Source organism: Zonotrichia leucophrys, chromosome 17 (assembly GCF_028769735.1).
Source record: "Zonotrichia leucophrys gambelii isolate GWCS_2022_RI chromosome 17, RI_Zleu_2.0, whole genome shotgun sequence".
In the NCBI taxonomy this organism is placed as follows: Eukaryota; Metazoa; Chordata; class Aves; order Passeriformes; family Passerellidae; genus Zonotrichia; species Zonotrichia leucophrys.
In genome coordinates this window covers 4,015,014-4,031,796 of record NC_088186.1, presented here as the reverse complement: position 1 = coordinate 4,031,796, position 16,783 = coordinate 4,015,014, and the positions used below count along the sequence as shown (strand labels likewise).

Below are 16,783 nucleotides of genomic sequence, written 5' to 3'. Positions count from 1 at the left end.
CTTTCATTAAAAAAAATACTGCAGCTTCCTTCAGAAGCACTGCCACTTGCCATTTCTTTGAGGTAATCAGATAGCTGTTAATTAATAAACCTGTCAGGTGAATCGTCCTGCTCTGGTCATCATTATCCATTCTGTAACAAAATCCTGCTCTCATCACTGCCATCCACCCCATAGCTTCCAGCTCAATTAACTTAATGCTATGCAAATGAGAGGCTCTCCTCATCATTAGCTTATAGCCCACAAATGTTAATAACATAATTGGGCCTTCAACAGGGTAATTAGACACGATTTCTTCCATTAGTCTTACAAGGCTAATTATTGTTGATAGGAGAGAGGGGATGAGTCCCAGTGCTGCATGCAAAGAGGGGCATCTGGTTAAAGCAAATATAGACAAACCACCAACAAGGTAAAACAACAGTGGAGATCCAGAGCAGGGTCAGGTAGGGATGGGGTGGAGGAAGACACCACCAGGAGAAACTCAGGAACCACAGGAGGGAAGAAATCCTACAAGACAAGAACTAACCCCAAATATCCAGCCTGGTGCTGGAGCTCTCCTGCCCTTAGCAGTGAAACAAGGTGATGATTGCTAAATCCAAGGAAGCTCCTCTCAAGCTGTGCTGATCAAAATCCCCAACTTTGAGATGTAAATGTGCAGCCACAGAGAAGACCTTAAGAACTGAATTCATTCCTCCACTTCCCGGGTCATTATGTCCAATAATTTCTCCTGCCATCACTGGGTTGGCTGTGTTGGATCACAAGATTTTTCTGAGCAACACCCACCTGCTGTAAGAACCAGAGGAAATGGTCTCAAGTTGAGCCAAAGGAAGTTTAGATAATAGGAAAAAAATTCTTCATGGAAAAGGTGGTCAGGCATTGGCACAGGCTGCCCAGGGAAGTGCTCAAAACCCTGTGGATGTGGCACTTGGGGCATGGTTCAGTGGTGAATACCACATTGGTGCTGGGTGGAAGGTTGGACTTGATGATTTTAAAGATCTTTCCCAACCTTCAGGATTCTGTGATTCTAATTACAAAACTGGAGTACGCTGAATTCTTTAATAATCACAAAGTAAAATGCATGCCAGCAATTCATTCACAGAAAGTTAATAAAAATCTAGGCTCAGTGTAATGGACTGGCAGTAATATTTCTAACAAAAAAAAAAAAAAAGAGGCAGCAAGTTTCCAAATGTAAATTATATTTTGGGTGATGGAATGAAAGCTCAGGATTTGTTCCTGTGCCAGTTAAACCTGTGCATCCATGGAAGTTAGAAATGTGCAACTAGAGACTGAGTTCTGTGAGAAAACTGTACTTTTAAAAGGAGAAAGAAAACTTTACAGAAATATGGCAGGTTCTCCACACCCACCACCACTTAGCTTTGACAGTTGAGTGTCTTGTTGCAAAGTATTCAAAAAGAAAATTCAAACTGAAGAGTGCACAGGACTCAAAAGGTTGAAAAACCACATTATTCCTTCATTTTGTATCTGTTTAACTTTGGGGCACGTTCATGGCCAATATGAATCCTTTGATTTCACTGCAAGTATGTGAGGAGGAACCTTTCCTACAGACTTGTCCTGAAAATCAGCTTAAATTATGTTCACAGAAGTAGCAGCTTTCACTGGAAGGTTAAATGAAACCATTACTCTTTTAACCTTCTGTACCTTGACCTTTGGTCAGTCTCTCAACAGAACAGGAATGTTCACTCGGTGAATATCAGTGGGATATTAATCAGCATTATGTCAAGAGAATGACAGAGCACAATTTTTTAAGAATTATTTTTATCAAAGCATGGCAGAGCCCCACTGAGCTAAGAGATACAGAACCTTAGGAAAGGGTAATGTTGAAAAGCCACTGTGGAATAGATAAAAGTCTTTCACAAAGTGTATTTCAAAGGACAGCATTCTGTAATATGGAATTTTGCAAACAATGGATTTAGGGACAGAAAATATGAACCTTGCAAACCTCTTACACCTGAGCCAAAGGAGGCCAATTTAAGTGATAGTGATTAATAAATTTATGTAGCTGAAGGTGCCCCAAGCCTATAGAACTGGATCCAGTGCCTCTGTCAGACATCAGGGATCATTCCCACATCTTTCCTGCAGAATAAACCATGGCAGGATTCAGTTCCCCTCTCTTAAATTGCCCTGCACTCACTAAATTTACTCACTAGAAAATTCTGAGCAAATATCTTGTTCCAAGGCAAACAGCAGTAAATCCACTGATGTTTTAATGAAGATTACACTTTCTAATCCTCGTGGTAATGACAAACCAGTCTCCATTCAATATGCAATATTCCTAGTCAGTTTTAATCACCAAAACTGTATTATATTTGCTGCAGACTGATGCACTTGTCTTCCTTCAGCCTGGAGAATCCAAGCAAAAGCAGCAAAATTCCTGTTCTGCTCAGGGTTTTCTGCATGGGTCAGTTTTGGCACATGAGCCCTGAGTAAAGCCTTACTCTGGGATTAGTCCCAGATCCAATGAGATCACTAAATCAGAGCACAGCTGGCACAAAAATCCCGCCCATGTTTTTGCAGAAATTATGCATTTTACAGAAATTCTGAAATTCTGTCCAATTTTTCAAAAATTCTGAATTCCAGGAGATCATAAACTCAGTTTTAACCTGTACAAGATGTAAGGGTGGCCTTGCTGCATTTATTCAGAAGAATATTCAGCCAAATTCAGCCACCACACTACTGAAGGATTCACGATGGGAGATGCTGGACAGCACTGGCCAATTCTCCTTTCCCCTCGTGCTTCCTCAGCCTCTAAATATCTTCAATTACAGCTCTCACACATGCAAAACTCTCCTCAGCTTTATCTACACACATCCTCTTACCAATGCAAAGAAAATGCCCTGGTTAATTAAATTAAAATGCTGCCATATCTTTATATAAAGTTTTCCTCCCTCACTCATTTTGCAAAAGTTTTTCTGGCTCTAGGCAGATTTCAAAACCAGTATCTTCATTACAAAAACACTTCAAAATAACATTTGGATTTCCTTGGCTGTTTCACTCCATTCCTTAAACCAAAATTGATTTTTAGAGGAATGCCCTGAACAACCTTTGCTGATTTGTAGATATTGGTATCACAAAGTTGTCACTGGACTGAGACATGACTGGCTTGCTTTGTCTTGTCTAAAATTTGCTACCAGTGCCAAAAACCCATCAAAATTAGCCCAGACTCTGCTGCTTTTATAGAATTTTCCCTCTCCAGTTTGGTGCTGAGTTCAGAAATGCAGCCTTGATGTTGGTGGCAACTTCCAAGAGAAACAGATCCAACATGAGGGCAAACAGGATAGAAAGTCTTCAGGTTTCCCAATGTTTCCTCATTTGTGAGAGATAGTTACTGCAGGAAAATCTCCCTCCTTTCAGCAGTGAAAGGAATGAAAGGGTTGTGCATGTGCTGTTGGGTCCTTAAAAATAACAGTAAAAATAAAAAATACTGACTTAGAAGTAGAAGCTTTTCTTCTTTCTCTTCCTGGAGACTTTGGAAGCTTGCTGAGATCAGAGCACTCCTTAATTGCTGCATCCAGGATTTCACCACACAAACTCCAGCCATCAAAAGGAGCTTGTATGAGATGAGGTAACTTCTAAAAATAATCCCTGCCTCCCACAACTGAAGCCAAATATACCTCCCATTCTTGTTGGAGCAAAATCAGCTTGTGACAGCAAATGCAGCATCCTACAGAAAGCCCACAGAAAGGTTTTAAAACTGCATTTGATGTTTTGTTATTGCTGGCTCAAGATGCATATTAATGCTTCTCCCCAGGAGAGAAAGGCTCTTGTGGGACCAATATAGGTCAGGCAGGATGTGCAGCAGAAGTGACATAATCTTTTTATTGTAATCATCCAATTTTCTATCTATTGGATTATTTAAGAGCAAGAGCTTCTATTCAGAGGAGTGCAAGGAGGGAAGAGAGAGCACAGGCTGAGGAGGAGGAGAATGGAGAGGAAGGATTGGCTAAATCTGAACCAGGAGCTGCTTCCATTGGGTTTGTGTGGACAAAGGAATGAGGGTGAGTTTTTGCACTGGGTGTAGCCCCTGGCAGTGCTGAGCAGGGGACGCAGAAGGGAATGGGAGAGTCCTGAATATATTGTGCCCATCTCTCCATGCCCAGTGATGCCTCTTGCACTGGAGACAAAGGAAAATGACTTAATTACAATCTTGTTATAATATATAAGATTGTAATTAAGTCATTTACCTAACCCTAACCCTAGCAGGATAAATGTCCAAACATCAAGAGAGAAGACAATCACTGAGTTAGTCCTGTAATTTGGAAAAGGCTGCAGCAGTAGAAATTGAATTAAACAGACCCCACTCCTGAGTGAAGCAGAGTCTCAGGTGAGAGGAAGATTTGCAGATTCTGCCCAGCAAACTTTGGGATTTTGGCTGGGTGAGGAGCTGTGATTCCCCCCTGGCCAGGGGGCTGTGGTCCCTCAGGGCAGTGTCTCTGCTGATTCTCAGGATTCCTCACCTAAACCACACTTCCAAGAGTTTCTGTTCCATAAACACATCCCAGAGCTCTGCAGGAGCTGCCCCCTGGTTTTTGCCAAAACCTGTTTGGTTTGGGGATGGAGGAGAAGAGCCCAGCTGAAATGGGAGCACTGAAATGCAAAGGGAAAAGGAACCAAACCAATTAGTGAGAGTGAAGAGTCACTAAAGCAGCAGCCACAGAATGGTGGAAGAGTGAGCTGAGAAAAAAAAAAGAGAATTATTGAAACAGAGAATTGTGCTGCCTATTATTTTTACTATTTTACCAATTAATCCAAATCCTACATACTTCACTTGGACTTTTTCTCCAGTTTCTCTCTCTAGTGCAGGCAAATTTTATTATACTGATTTAGTCCCTTGATTAGCACATCATTTTTCTCTTGTTGTTTTGTTTTGTTTGGTTTTTTTTGCCTTAAAATGAGGAGAAAATAAGATATAACATTTCTTCTTTGCTACTCATCAGATTTTTGTATGCCATCAACTCAAACCACACCTATTATAAATACACAATATCCATCATTTAAATTAGGTCAAAGTTTTTAAAATGCTCTGTAAGATTTTTCCATGTCAGAATAATTCAATCACTATCATGTTTCCTTGATGCAACTATTTTGGGATTTAGCTTGTTCCTTGATAGGGATTTAATTAAGTCATTTACACGTAATTTCCAAATAAGTAGCTGTTGCAAAAAGCAGCAAAGAAATGAAAAGGCAAAATAGGAACTTGAAGGCAGGAGATCTTTAACAAAAAATATTTCTGATATAAAAATGAATCTGAGGAATACATATTCAGTGATAAGTATTCCAGTCCATGTCTGGTAAACTCTCAGATAATGGCAGCATGGTGGGGTCACTGGGGTTCTATTAGCTCAATTAATGAGGAGTAAGGTAAGGCTAACACCCAGCTCTTCAAACGGCTCAAAAATAGAGCTGATAGTAATGGAGTTATTAACCTTCACCAGCCATTGAATTTTACTGCTGATTCCAACTCCATTTCCTAGTTCAGGCCTCCATTAATAGGCTGTTTATTATCCCTAATCCACATTGGGATCAGCTGCAGAAATATGAAAGCCCCATGTAAAGACCAAGTAGCTCAAAAAAATCTCTTTTCTTTCCCCCATCCTGATTTCTCCCTTTTCAACACATTCAAAGATTCTTCCTTAGAAATTAGGACTTCATTATCCTAAACTGTTTGAATACATGTTCTCAGCAGCGTGGTGAAAAAGAAGCTTTAAATATATTATGTAAAAAGATGACATAATTGGGAACACAGCCACATCATTTTGAAGACCAAATAAAACCCTGCTGGAAAGCTTGCACTGGAGAAGCTGTTGCTGTTTATTTTCTCTACTGGGAAAGAAACAACTTTAATTTTGGAAAATGGCAATTAGAAATATATCATGAATGTATTGTTAGGCCAATCCTTTTGGCTCAGCCCTCCCCTGCCCAGCTTTGTCTGTTCAGTTATATTATTTGTAATAATTAATCAACACTGAAAAGCAAAATAACTGACCCTGGATTCAGATCAGAAGGGCAAAACCAAGGAAATAATGGAGGAGGAAAGGGCAATCCCAGGGGAGGCAGCAGCAGAGCCTTTGACAGTGATGGGAGGGTTTGAGGAGAGCTCCAACACAAACCTGCCTAAAACTTCAACACAGAAATCTGGAGTTAAAGGCTCTCTTTAGATCTCTCTGAGTTTGAACCCACTCAACTGAGATTTTTCACACTTTGTACATTTTTGGTGCATTTTCACGATGTTTAGTTATCGCAGTCTGCTCACAGAAGATGTTCTTCCAAAATCTATCCCAGTAACACCTGATAGAATATCAGCAATTATGAGTGATGGAGTTAAGATCAAAATAAAAATGTTTATTATATCCACCTCCCATGACACAGTGCTGCCCTCAAACGCAGTTCTGGGTGTTTCACCTCAGCAAAAAAAAAAAACAAAGCTGGAATGCCCAGTGAGGGGAGAGAAGAGGATGATCAAAAGAGTGAAATGATTTCTAGGAAAAAAAAAGGATAAACAGATCAAGGTTCTTTGTCTGGGAAAGAGGTGACCAAAGGGCAAATACAAGAGGCTTAGAAAATCAGAAATATTGGAGGACATGTCCAGGGAATGTCTGCAACTGCTTCTCAAGAGAAGAAATGCACCAGGAAAAAAATTATGAAGTATTTTGATATGACACCCAGTGAAATGAGAAACTGCTTTCCACGTGATTTGGTGGCCCAAAGGTTTAAAAAGAGATTAAAACTCAAGGAAGAAGGGGTGATTAGAAGTTTTCTAGAGGATCCTCTGGCTCAGGGAATCCTTAAATTTCTGATTGCCTCAAGCTGGCCCAGCAGAGGAAAGATCAGGTGACAACCAGAGCTTCACAACACGACCCTGCTGCTGCTGAATCTTATTTTAACTCCAAGTTTGAGAGGGAGGAAAAAGGATTAAAAACCACCTTGGTGGATATTACACTGAGTTTTCAGTAGAACCACCCATGGCTATATTATACATTTATTTTTGTTGCTTAAGCACTAATTAAAACAGCTAAACCACTCATTTGGGTGAGAAGTGAAGGCAGTGCTTTGTGTCAGAGCCTCAGCAGCCGCCCTGTGGATTCCTGCTCAGGTGGGCACGAAGAGGTTAATGGCAATAAATGGTTAATCCTTTAGTCCCAGGTGAGAGGCCATTAACAGATCCAGCTCCTCGTTTGCCCCGGAGGCTGCCCGGGTTCAATGCCAGCAGGATCCTGTCCACTTAGGCAGGAGCTGCTCCACAGGGGGAGCCCAGGGCAGCTCCCTCCTCTCTTTGGGAGACAGAGTTTGCAGCTTTTCCTGTGCCACTCCACCAGCAAACCCCTTTCTTTAAATTAGAATTTTTCTGCTGCAAATTCTAATTTAAACAAACCTCCTGCTTTTTCAGTGAAAACTGAATTATTTTCCTTTTTTGTTCCAGAGCAGTTCTTTGGCTGTGGTAGCTGATGCTGCATCAGGGTTTTTTTTTTTATTATTACATTTTAACAAACTTTATAGCCCATTTTGTTTGTTTTCAAATAACTTTATTTTCCTTCTTTTCTACCATCAATTACTAGGTTTGTTTTTCTTTCTGTAAGATGGAGGAGTCAGGAGACTGATCCTGCTCAATGCTGTATAATTTAGTATTATGTGTGGTAGCTTTATGAGGTGGGAGTCAGATAAAACATAGTATTTGAACACTAACCATTTATTAGCTCTAAGGAATAGATTTGTGACTTGACAAGCAGACAATAACTCTGTGTTCTGATCAGCCAAAGAGGTCTACTCTGAGTTCAAAAAGCAGAGTAACATTCTCTTTCACAAATAATTTTGTTTACTGATGTGACTAGATTTTAATAATAAACTTGATATATATGTAAATTTATTTTAATCTAATTTCATCAACTGAGCCCTCCTAAAAATGAGACTTTGTAGATTGTTCTGTGTCTGATTTATAGATTTCTGCATCCTATTCCCAGATTGATTTCAAGGCTATAATTCTATCAGGTTTTTCTCCTGATGTCAGAAACACCACCTCTGCAGATAGTGTTTTATAACCAGCATCACAACTGAAACTGAATTACTGCCCTGCTATCCTGTGCTGCAATGTGTCCTTTTGTTTATAATCACCCTCCCTGCCTCACATCCCCACCACTTCAGCTTCATGGAAAACATCAGCTCTGAGATCAATCAGGGAGCTCCGTGCCTATTTCTGTCCCTCACTTCAAGCCCTGTGTGAAACAGGGACCAAATTCCAAACTCGGATGTGAACGTGCAGAGCTCTTTAAAGTGAAGGGAGGTTGAGCAAACGGATCAGGGCTGAATTTCCACCCATCCAACTCCATAATGAGCTGCTCTCCCTGCCTTGATGAGGTCCCAGCCCTGTGAAGGAGCACCAGGGGCACACTCAGAATTCACACTGATCTCAGGGACTCTGAGTGCTCAGGGATTCTGCACCTTCCTTCTAAATGCACAAGAAGAATAATCTCTGGGAAATTACGTTTCACTGAGTCCAACACAAGTTTGGGGGTTCTGTCTCCATTTTTTACCTTGCAATTGATTCCTGTTTAAGATGCACAAAGTCTTACTTTGGACAAATAAAGTTACTGCTGTTTTCACACATTTTCCTTATCAAACCTTGATGGATGCAGAGCTCCCTCACTCTGCACCCTCCTCTATTCTCTCTCTACTCACCCCCAACCTTTTCCATCCTTCTCCTACCCCTGTACAGGAGAAAATCCAGGGCAATCACCCAGGAAGAGGAACTTTGCCAAATTAAACACTGATGTGGGTAATGCACCTCTCCTACCACTATTTTTCAGAATTTTTCAAAAAAATCCCACTATTTAAGAACATCTTCCTTGGTAGCAGAAAAATCACAAATTTCCAATGTTTGCCTTTGGAATGGACACTGAGCCAGGCAGTGGCATAGACAGAGCCAGGAGGGGCTGGGAATGGAATGGAATGGAATGGAATGGAATGGAATGGAATGGAATGGAATGGAATGGAATGGAATGGAATGGAATGGAATGGAATGGAATGGAATGGAAAAACCTCTCAGCTCTGATGAGTGCACCAGCACTTTAAATCCTCACCACCTTTGGACCAGCTGTGAAAAGTAACTCTATTTTATTTGCTTGGCACTCGTAACAGTTCTCTTTGGATGCTGATGTCTCTCATATTACATTTCTGAACAATTCATTATAGCTCAAATAAAATGTAATTCTCATGTTGTTTTTAATTATTTCACAAAACCCAAAAGTCTCATAATGAGCTCCTTGCAATACCAATATATTTCCATGGTATTATGTCAATGCTGAAGAAAGAAGATGTAGATCCCCCCCTCCTGCTGCAAATAAAATACATCTTCTCTTATAATCCAAACTTTAATCCATTTCTTATGGTTTGGCTTTAGAGGCAACTCAAACAAATAACCAGAACAACAAACCTCTTCTCTCTCCCACAGTTTGGCCATCTGGAGCATTTGTCAGGCCAGGCTTTATTTCCTCCTCTCCAGGAGCAGGACCCCTTTCCTTGCTAAGAAAACCAAAACTGAGACGCAGCAGCACAAACCACGTCCACAAAGATCTGCATCTTTCCACAAACAAACCTTGGATTGGTGGGTTTCTGCCTCACCTGTTGGGGTTGATCTGTGCTTTCTGCAGCTGCTCCCCCTGCTCCACATCCCTGGGGAAGCCTGAGAGCACCCAGCCATGGCTCAGGCAGTCCAGGGAGCTCAGGCGCTCTGTCAGCAGCTTCAGGACCAGGTTGTTTGGCACTGCAGAGGAGGAAAAAGGTGACATTTATTCTGTGTGCTGAGCCTGCAATGAAGGACGATGCTCACAAGCCCTTCTGGAGCCAAACCAAGCAGTTAATCCCATTTAGGACTGACTGGTATTGGGAATTGTTGGCTTCTGCATGTTTGTTGCCATGGAAGCCCCAAACTCACAAGGATGAGGACCAAAGCATTGGTAAAACCTGGTGGCCACTTAATTTTGTAAAGTCCTTTTTCCTCTCATCCACACTGGACTGGTGGCACAGTGATGTGTGTGACACAATCTTATTAAAATGCAAAAACAATGACCTGAGTTGTGGAAAAGAAATCCTGAGGCAGGAAAGGAATTTCTGAGCATTCTGGATGGAGCTCAGCAGGTGATATTGGTTCTGCCACAACAGTCTGTGTGTGCTACTGCTCCAATTTACCCAAAGGCTTGAAGATACAGCTGAAAATAATTTTCAAAATTAATTTCAACAACCTTAACTACTGCATTGATGAACCCCTAATTTTAGAGCTAAAAGCTCTTTTTCCTCTATTATTAATTTTTTTTAGGGCAAGAGAGAACATCAGCAAGATTCTGACTGGGATTGCAACTACCATGGAGCTTTTAAAATTCTATTTAGTGGGGCACAGTGGTAAGGAAGCATGCTGCACTAGAGTCTTTATAAAGTAAAATACTTCTATTAAAATACTTAAAATTTGGGGTTTTTTTCTTTTTTTGGGAGGGGGGGTGTGTGAAGAATTAAATTATTAAGTTCAATGAGAGTGACTATAGATTTTCCAATGACTGCTGTCATGTCTTGGGCTCAGTGTCAAATCACCCCAAAAAAAGGACAGCAAAATCACCTGGAGCTGCTTCCCACAGCAGCAGCCAAACCAATTCCCAAGCAGCAGGAGAGCCCCTTCCCTTTATCTGTCTGATACAGCAATGCCTCCACTGAAAACAAGAGAGAAATTGCTACATAAATCCCCTTCGTGGCAGGTTGATGTTTTGATGCTCACCCTGCCATCACATCTGCATACAAAAATACAACAACAAGTGCTTGTAGGAGAGTGTATGTGTCAGATTTCTAGCACTGCACTTCTCTTCAGGACAAGCTGACAGCAATCTGCCTGGATTTTAGCAGAGTGAATTATTAGCAGTGCACGGTTCCACCCCGGGAACAAGCAGGTTTTAAACTGCAATAATAGAATCCATTTGCTCCTGGAATTTAACATTGTTGCCTCTATCATGAAATTCGTGGCTTCTCCTTTAAATAATCAAATTACTGAGTTTACAGAACTGCACTCAGGATTCAATGTACCAGCAAAAAGAGAGGAAAACCACAGGGAATTAATTAGGAAACAGATTAGTGTATTAATTGAGGATATCCACTTCACATTATAAAAGAACAAGTTAAAGAGAGTAATATTCTCCATCTGCTGAAAGGAGGGGGAAAAAAAAGGAATGGAATAAACCCACACACTTGACAAAGAGCAAAATGACAATGCAAAAACTGGGTATTCTGTTAAAAATGGGATTCATAAAATTAACTGCAACAATAGCACAGCAGCAGGGAGGAATTTTATCAGATGGAAGCTTCTTCTCTATCCAAGACTGAGCTGCAGGCAGGCATGGCAGGGAGAGCAGGAGAATTTCAGTGCTCTTTCCAGGGCAGTTGTCTCCCCACCCTCCAGCTTACAAGAATTAACACAAACCCAACCCATCCTAGCAGGAATAAAGAAAAACAAACAAACCCAAAATTTCTCTTTCCCAAAAATGCATTCCATACAAAGAGCAGTGGAATTTTCCCATGGTCCAGAATTTCTGGCTGCAGCACTGAACTTTCTTCCTGTGTGTTATTTATGACAATTCCTACTGGAATCATTGACAGGGATTTACAGAGGTGCCAGCTGACATGATTTTATATTTTTGTTTCAGAATACTGAAAGCAGTTTTGCAAGGAATTGGAATAAAACCCACAAACCCATGAGTGAAACTGCAGTGGGATTCTGGCAGGGCTGACATCCCTGAGCAGGGATCAGGGCTGGAAGGCCCAGGAAAGGCACAGAAAGATGGATCTCCTGTGCTGCTGAGCTTCCTGCAGATCCTGGAGATTCCCCAGCTCCACATTGCTTCCATCCTCCACATGGGAAGGAGAAACAGCCTAGGAGGAAATCAAACAGCAATTGTGGTGGGAACCTGGGGCATCTCCTGGGTGTGAGCACTTCCCACAGACCTCCTGTGACCCCTGATGACCAAAATCCTCCTCTGTGGTCACTACTTTGGAACAAAACCGAAGCAATCACACGAGAGGTGTAAAAACCCGAGATGCAGAGACAATAAATTAATATTTTATCTGATGACAAGCCAGGTTTGGGGTGCTCTGAGGGATGCTGGGCACATCCCTCCCTTCAGCCAGGAGTGACTGCAAGACATCAGCAGCACCATGTGCACATATACATCACTGAATAATATAGATGCTTACATATTTTCTGCGCCTCCCTCTAAAGCTTGATGGTGAGAAATAAAACATAAACAAGTCAGACAGCAAGCTCTGCTCTCCTCTTGATTAGCAAACATACCTATCACTTCAACACAATGGGGGAACAGAGCTTGTTGGCTGCTTGGTGGCATTACAAAGTACATCAGCTGCCCTTGAACAGGAACAGTCACACTTAAAACAGCTGCATTAAAACTGTAAAACATCTTCCACAGACCAGAGGGAAGGAAAAAAATAAGAGAGAGAGAGAAAAAAAAAAATCAGTATTATTCTTATTTTGTAGTACAGACAGAGTAGGTAATGAAGAACTCTGCAGCACAGAATTCCTTTTCACTCATGTGGAACTGTCTCTGGAATGCAAGGCAAATTAATAACCTGTAATTGGAGGGGCACACAGCCTGTGAGGAACTAGCCAGAGGTCTCCTGGTCTTAAGCACATAACCCAATGGGCATATAGCAAAGTGAAATATAGAGATTTCCTGACGAGACAGTCAATCTACATGTTTTAAGGAGATTATGAAGCACAAGAGCATTGAATAATCAATTCCTTTTCAACATAAGCTTGTGTGAGTTTCCAACTCTGAAAGTTGGGGGAATGAGACTCGAGAGAGATTTTACTTTATCATTAGAGAAGTCCAAAGGTAAGTTTCTTGTAAAAATTACAATGTGCTGCTGCAAGGAGATATCCAGGCTAGGTAAGGTGAGAGCACATCTCTATTAAAGAGAGAAATCGAGGCACAGGAGTAAAATTCACCCCTCAGAAGTAAAGCTGCAGAGATACTGAGCTGCAGTGACTCCTGAGAGCATCAGCACAGCTGAGGACCACAGCAAACCCCAGGCATGGGGAGCAGCAGAATGATGGAAATCAGCTCTAAATGGAAATTTAATTTGTCTGTGCCTACCCCAACCCACACCCTGCGTCTCCTTTATCTCCCAGTCTGTTTCACCACATTAATGATCAACACTACACACCTGAATTGGCAGCTGTGGATCTGAGAAGGGATTTAATCATTTCAGGGGTTTGATCAGGCAGGGGACAAGGTTTAAAGTGCTGCTGCTTGCGCTGGAGCTGCTCTGTGGACACCCAGAGATTTTCCATCTCCAGGGCTGTAAATCAGCACCTTCCAGCAGAACATTTAAAAAATAAATTTACTGCTCAGAGCTTCAAAGGTTTTCACAGGTAAAAAGCAGATTTTTTTCAGGTGCTTCTCATGAGAGGTACATCCTCCTGAAGCTCACAGGAGCGTGGCCCATTAGCTCTTCCCCAAGCCGTGGATCTGCAGGACTAACAGGAACCAGGATCAGGCAATCAGTTACAAAATCAGGCAATCAGTTACAAAATCACACCATCTGCTCCAGACAAAAGTAATAGAACATTAAAGGCACAGCCTGAAAGGGGGAAAACACCACTTGAGAGATTACAGGGCACTATTCTCCAATAACTTCAATGCTGTCAGTGCTCCGAGCTATACAATTATCATATTTAAATTGATACCTCCTCCGTGTATTTCCCTTTAAAACAGACTTTTGAAGGGTATCAACTCACTTCTCCAAACCTATAAAACCTCGATTCTAAGTACAGCATAAATGAACTTACAGATCCAAATTCTGTCAGCTTTGTGCTCTAAAAGGTCCTTTTGACAACACTGTCCATCTATGCTTGATCCTGCTTATAGAGATTATTTTTTTAGCAAGGTCTGAAGACTTTCACAGCTAATTCAGATGCCTGAGGCTTGATCCCAGTAGTTGACAGGTAACATCTTGTCCTGAGTACAAGCTACTGCCAAATGCTACTTTCCTGAATTGTCCATGAAACCCCAAATTTAGCAAAGCGTGAGATTTCCTTATTTTATTGCTCTAGAAACTCTGGATGATTCACAATGAGTAATTGCCCTTTTCTACTCTGTTTTCATGCCCACATAAAGGTGCTCAGAGATGGTATTGATTGAGACTGTATAAATTGGTTTTTAATGTGTTTGAGAGTGATTTGGCAGTGATTTACCATGGCGTGGGCTGATCGATAATTTCGGCTGATCCTCGGCGGGTGAGGCCGGGCAGGGCTGCGCTCAGCCGGGCCCGGTACCGTCAATAACAGCGAGCACCGGGCCGGGAGCGCTGCAGCGGCCCCGGGAGGAGAACACCGGGTTAGACTGGCTGGGATCGGAGAGGGGATCGGGGGGAAGTGCCGGGAGGCTCCGAGCCCAGCACCCCGAGGAGAACAGGGGGGCTCCGGCCCCACACCCGGCGGGGTCCCGGGGCTCTCAGCCCTGCAGGATTCTGGGGCGGTCCCGGGGATTTCAGCCCCGCGGTCCCGCAGGATCCCGGGACTGATCCCGCGATTATCCCGGGAGCCTCAGCCCCGTAGGATCCCGATGCTCCCGGGATGGTCCCGGGGGTCTCAGCCCCGCGGTCCCGGAATGATCCCGGATTGTCCCGGAGGCCTCAGCCCCGCAGGATCCCGGTTGTCTCGGAATGATCCCGGGGGTCTCAGCCCCACAGTCCCGGGATGATCCCGGATTGTCCCAGGATGGTCCCGGTGCGCCCGAGGCTCTCTGCCCCGCAGGATCCCGGGATGGTCCCGGGGCTCTCAGCGCCGCAGGATCCCGGTGCTCCCGGGATGGTCCCGAGATTGTCCCGGTGCACTCCTGGGATGGTCCCGGGATGGTCCCGCTCCCTCAGCCCCGCACGGCCCGGGATGGTCCCTGTGCTGTCCCGGTGCGGTCCCACTGTGCTGTCTCGGGATGGTCCCGGTGATCCCGGGCCGGTCCCGCTCCCTCAGCCCCGCTGGGCCCGGCCCGTTGTCTGTTCTCTGTCGCCACCCCGCGGTCACAGCGGGCAGCGCAGCCGGTCCCGCCCCGCGGGCAGCAGCGGCCGCGGCGCCGCCGAAATGTCGGGAAAAAATCGGGAATTCGGGGAAAACGCGCCCGCTCCGGACACTGCCGAGGCCTCCTGGAGCCCCGGCAGCACCGGGCTGGCACGGAGGCACTGAAACCCTCTCCGGCTCTGTCGGTTCGAAGAAGGGACAGCAAACACCGGCACCGGTTCGCACCGCGGTGATCGATCCATCCCAGGGACCGTCCCTACAGAAATCCCCTCTCACTCGCTCCTTTGACACTGCTTCGGCAAGAATCGGAGTCATTCTTTTAATACAGTAAAACAAATAATGTGGTAAAATATTTAATTTCCGCCTCTAACATATTTTTGCTTGTTAGCATATATTAGAATCAGTCTTTTCTTGATTTATTTTTGGTTTTTTTAGGTTTTTGGTAATTTAAAATAGGAATTAGCTGTGTTATAAAGTGGAAATGATACTATTTCTAGAGCAGGTACAATCCCGAATTATCGATCATATATAATCATAAATGGATATTTATATTTTTTTTACTCCTTTTGTTTTTACAGAGAGACTACAGCTGGACAGAGAACAGCTACAATTCAAACCCATTGGGCTCCTCATTTCCATTATCAACCAAGTTCCCATTTCCTCCTTATTTCTAAAAGCTCAGCTCTGCTGAACAACACAGTGCAGAATTTGACCTACAAACCCTTCTTGACGGTGATAATATTAAAAAAAATGAATAAAGTGGTGAAAAACATTGTGGTTTATTACACCAAACCCTGCTTCCCGTGGGATGAGAAGGGAGGGTGCTCCTGAAGGGGCTCCTCATCCCTGCCAGGGCTGCTCCAGAGCCCGAGGTTGGGATGGATCCTGCCCTGTGCTGTGTCTCCCCTTCTCCTGACACCTCCCAGCCACACTAAAGGGACATTTAAAAATACAAAAGGATGCACAAAAGCTGTTTTGTGTTTTCCTTGTCAGGCTGTTTCATGCAGCGGCCTGGTTCTGTTTGTATCACACCCCGTGAAGCAGAGCCAAACCCAGAATTTTATGTTAAACTCCAAAATAAGGGGGATGCTGACAACATGCAATGTGCTTTTCCTTCTGGCTTTTGTATAAATATTCCCATGAAATCTCCACCTCAAACTCAAAACCACCCAGAATTCAGGTTAGCAGCCCTTTAGTGAGGGGACAGGGCTGCAAGGAAAGGAAAGGAACCTCCACTTCCCTAAATTTTAAAGAATAACTGTCAGCAATGAAGATCAATATGAATATAAAAGATTAATACTTCACATTTATATTGCACTTTGCTGTTTAAATGCCCCTGACAACCACGAGGCCCCAAATGGCCAAGGGCCACATCTTCACTCAAATCCATGAGGGTTTGTGGCACAAATATTGGAATATTGATCCTCCAGCAACAGCAGGAATGGTGAATACCACTGCAAAACCATTTTATATGGGCAGGACCGTATCCATGAACTGCCTGATTATCACAATTGCTCCAGAAAACAACTGCACTCATCTCTTTAATAAAATCACATTTATTTTGCCTGGTCTGGCTTCCAGGTTGGCTTTTTGGGGTGGATTTTTTGGTTGCTTTGGTTTTACTCCTAAGTGGGGTGGCCTTTAAAAATATCTTTGTAGATCAAGGCTCACTCCAGCCCTGAGTATCTGCCAGACTGGATTGTG

The 16,783-nt window shown here is 43.2% G+C and overlaps 1 protein-coding gene across 10 annotated transcripts in view; it reads right to left on the bottom strand.

Moving 5' to 3' along the window:
- Positions 1-16,783, bottom strand: part of AK8 (adenylate kinase 8) — a 74,993-nt gene that overhangs the window by 22,522 nt on the left and 35,688 nt on the right. For 9 of the 10 annotated variants that reach the window (XM_064727759.1, XM_064727764.1, XM_064727754.1 and 6 more), the window contains one exon: positions 9,631-9,772. In XM_064727759.1, coding sequence (XP_064583829.1) covers positions 9,631-9,772 — 142 coding nt within the window. Of the gene's footprint in view, positions 1-4,450; positions 4,603-9,630; positions 9,773-16,783 lie in introns of those variants that run through there. The other variant, XM_064727763.1, reaches the window with a different exon arrangement.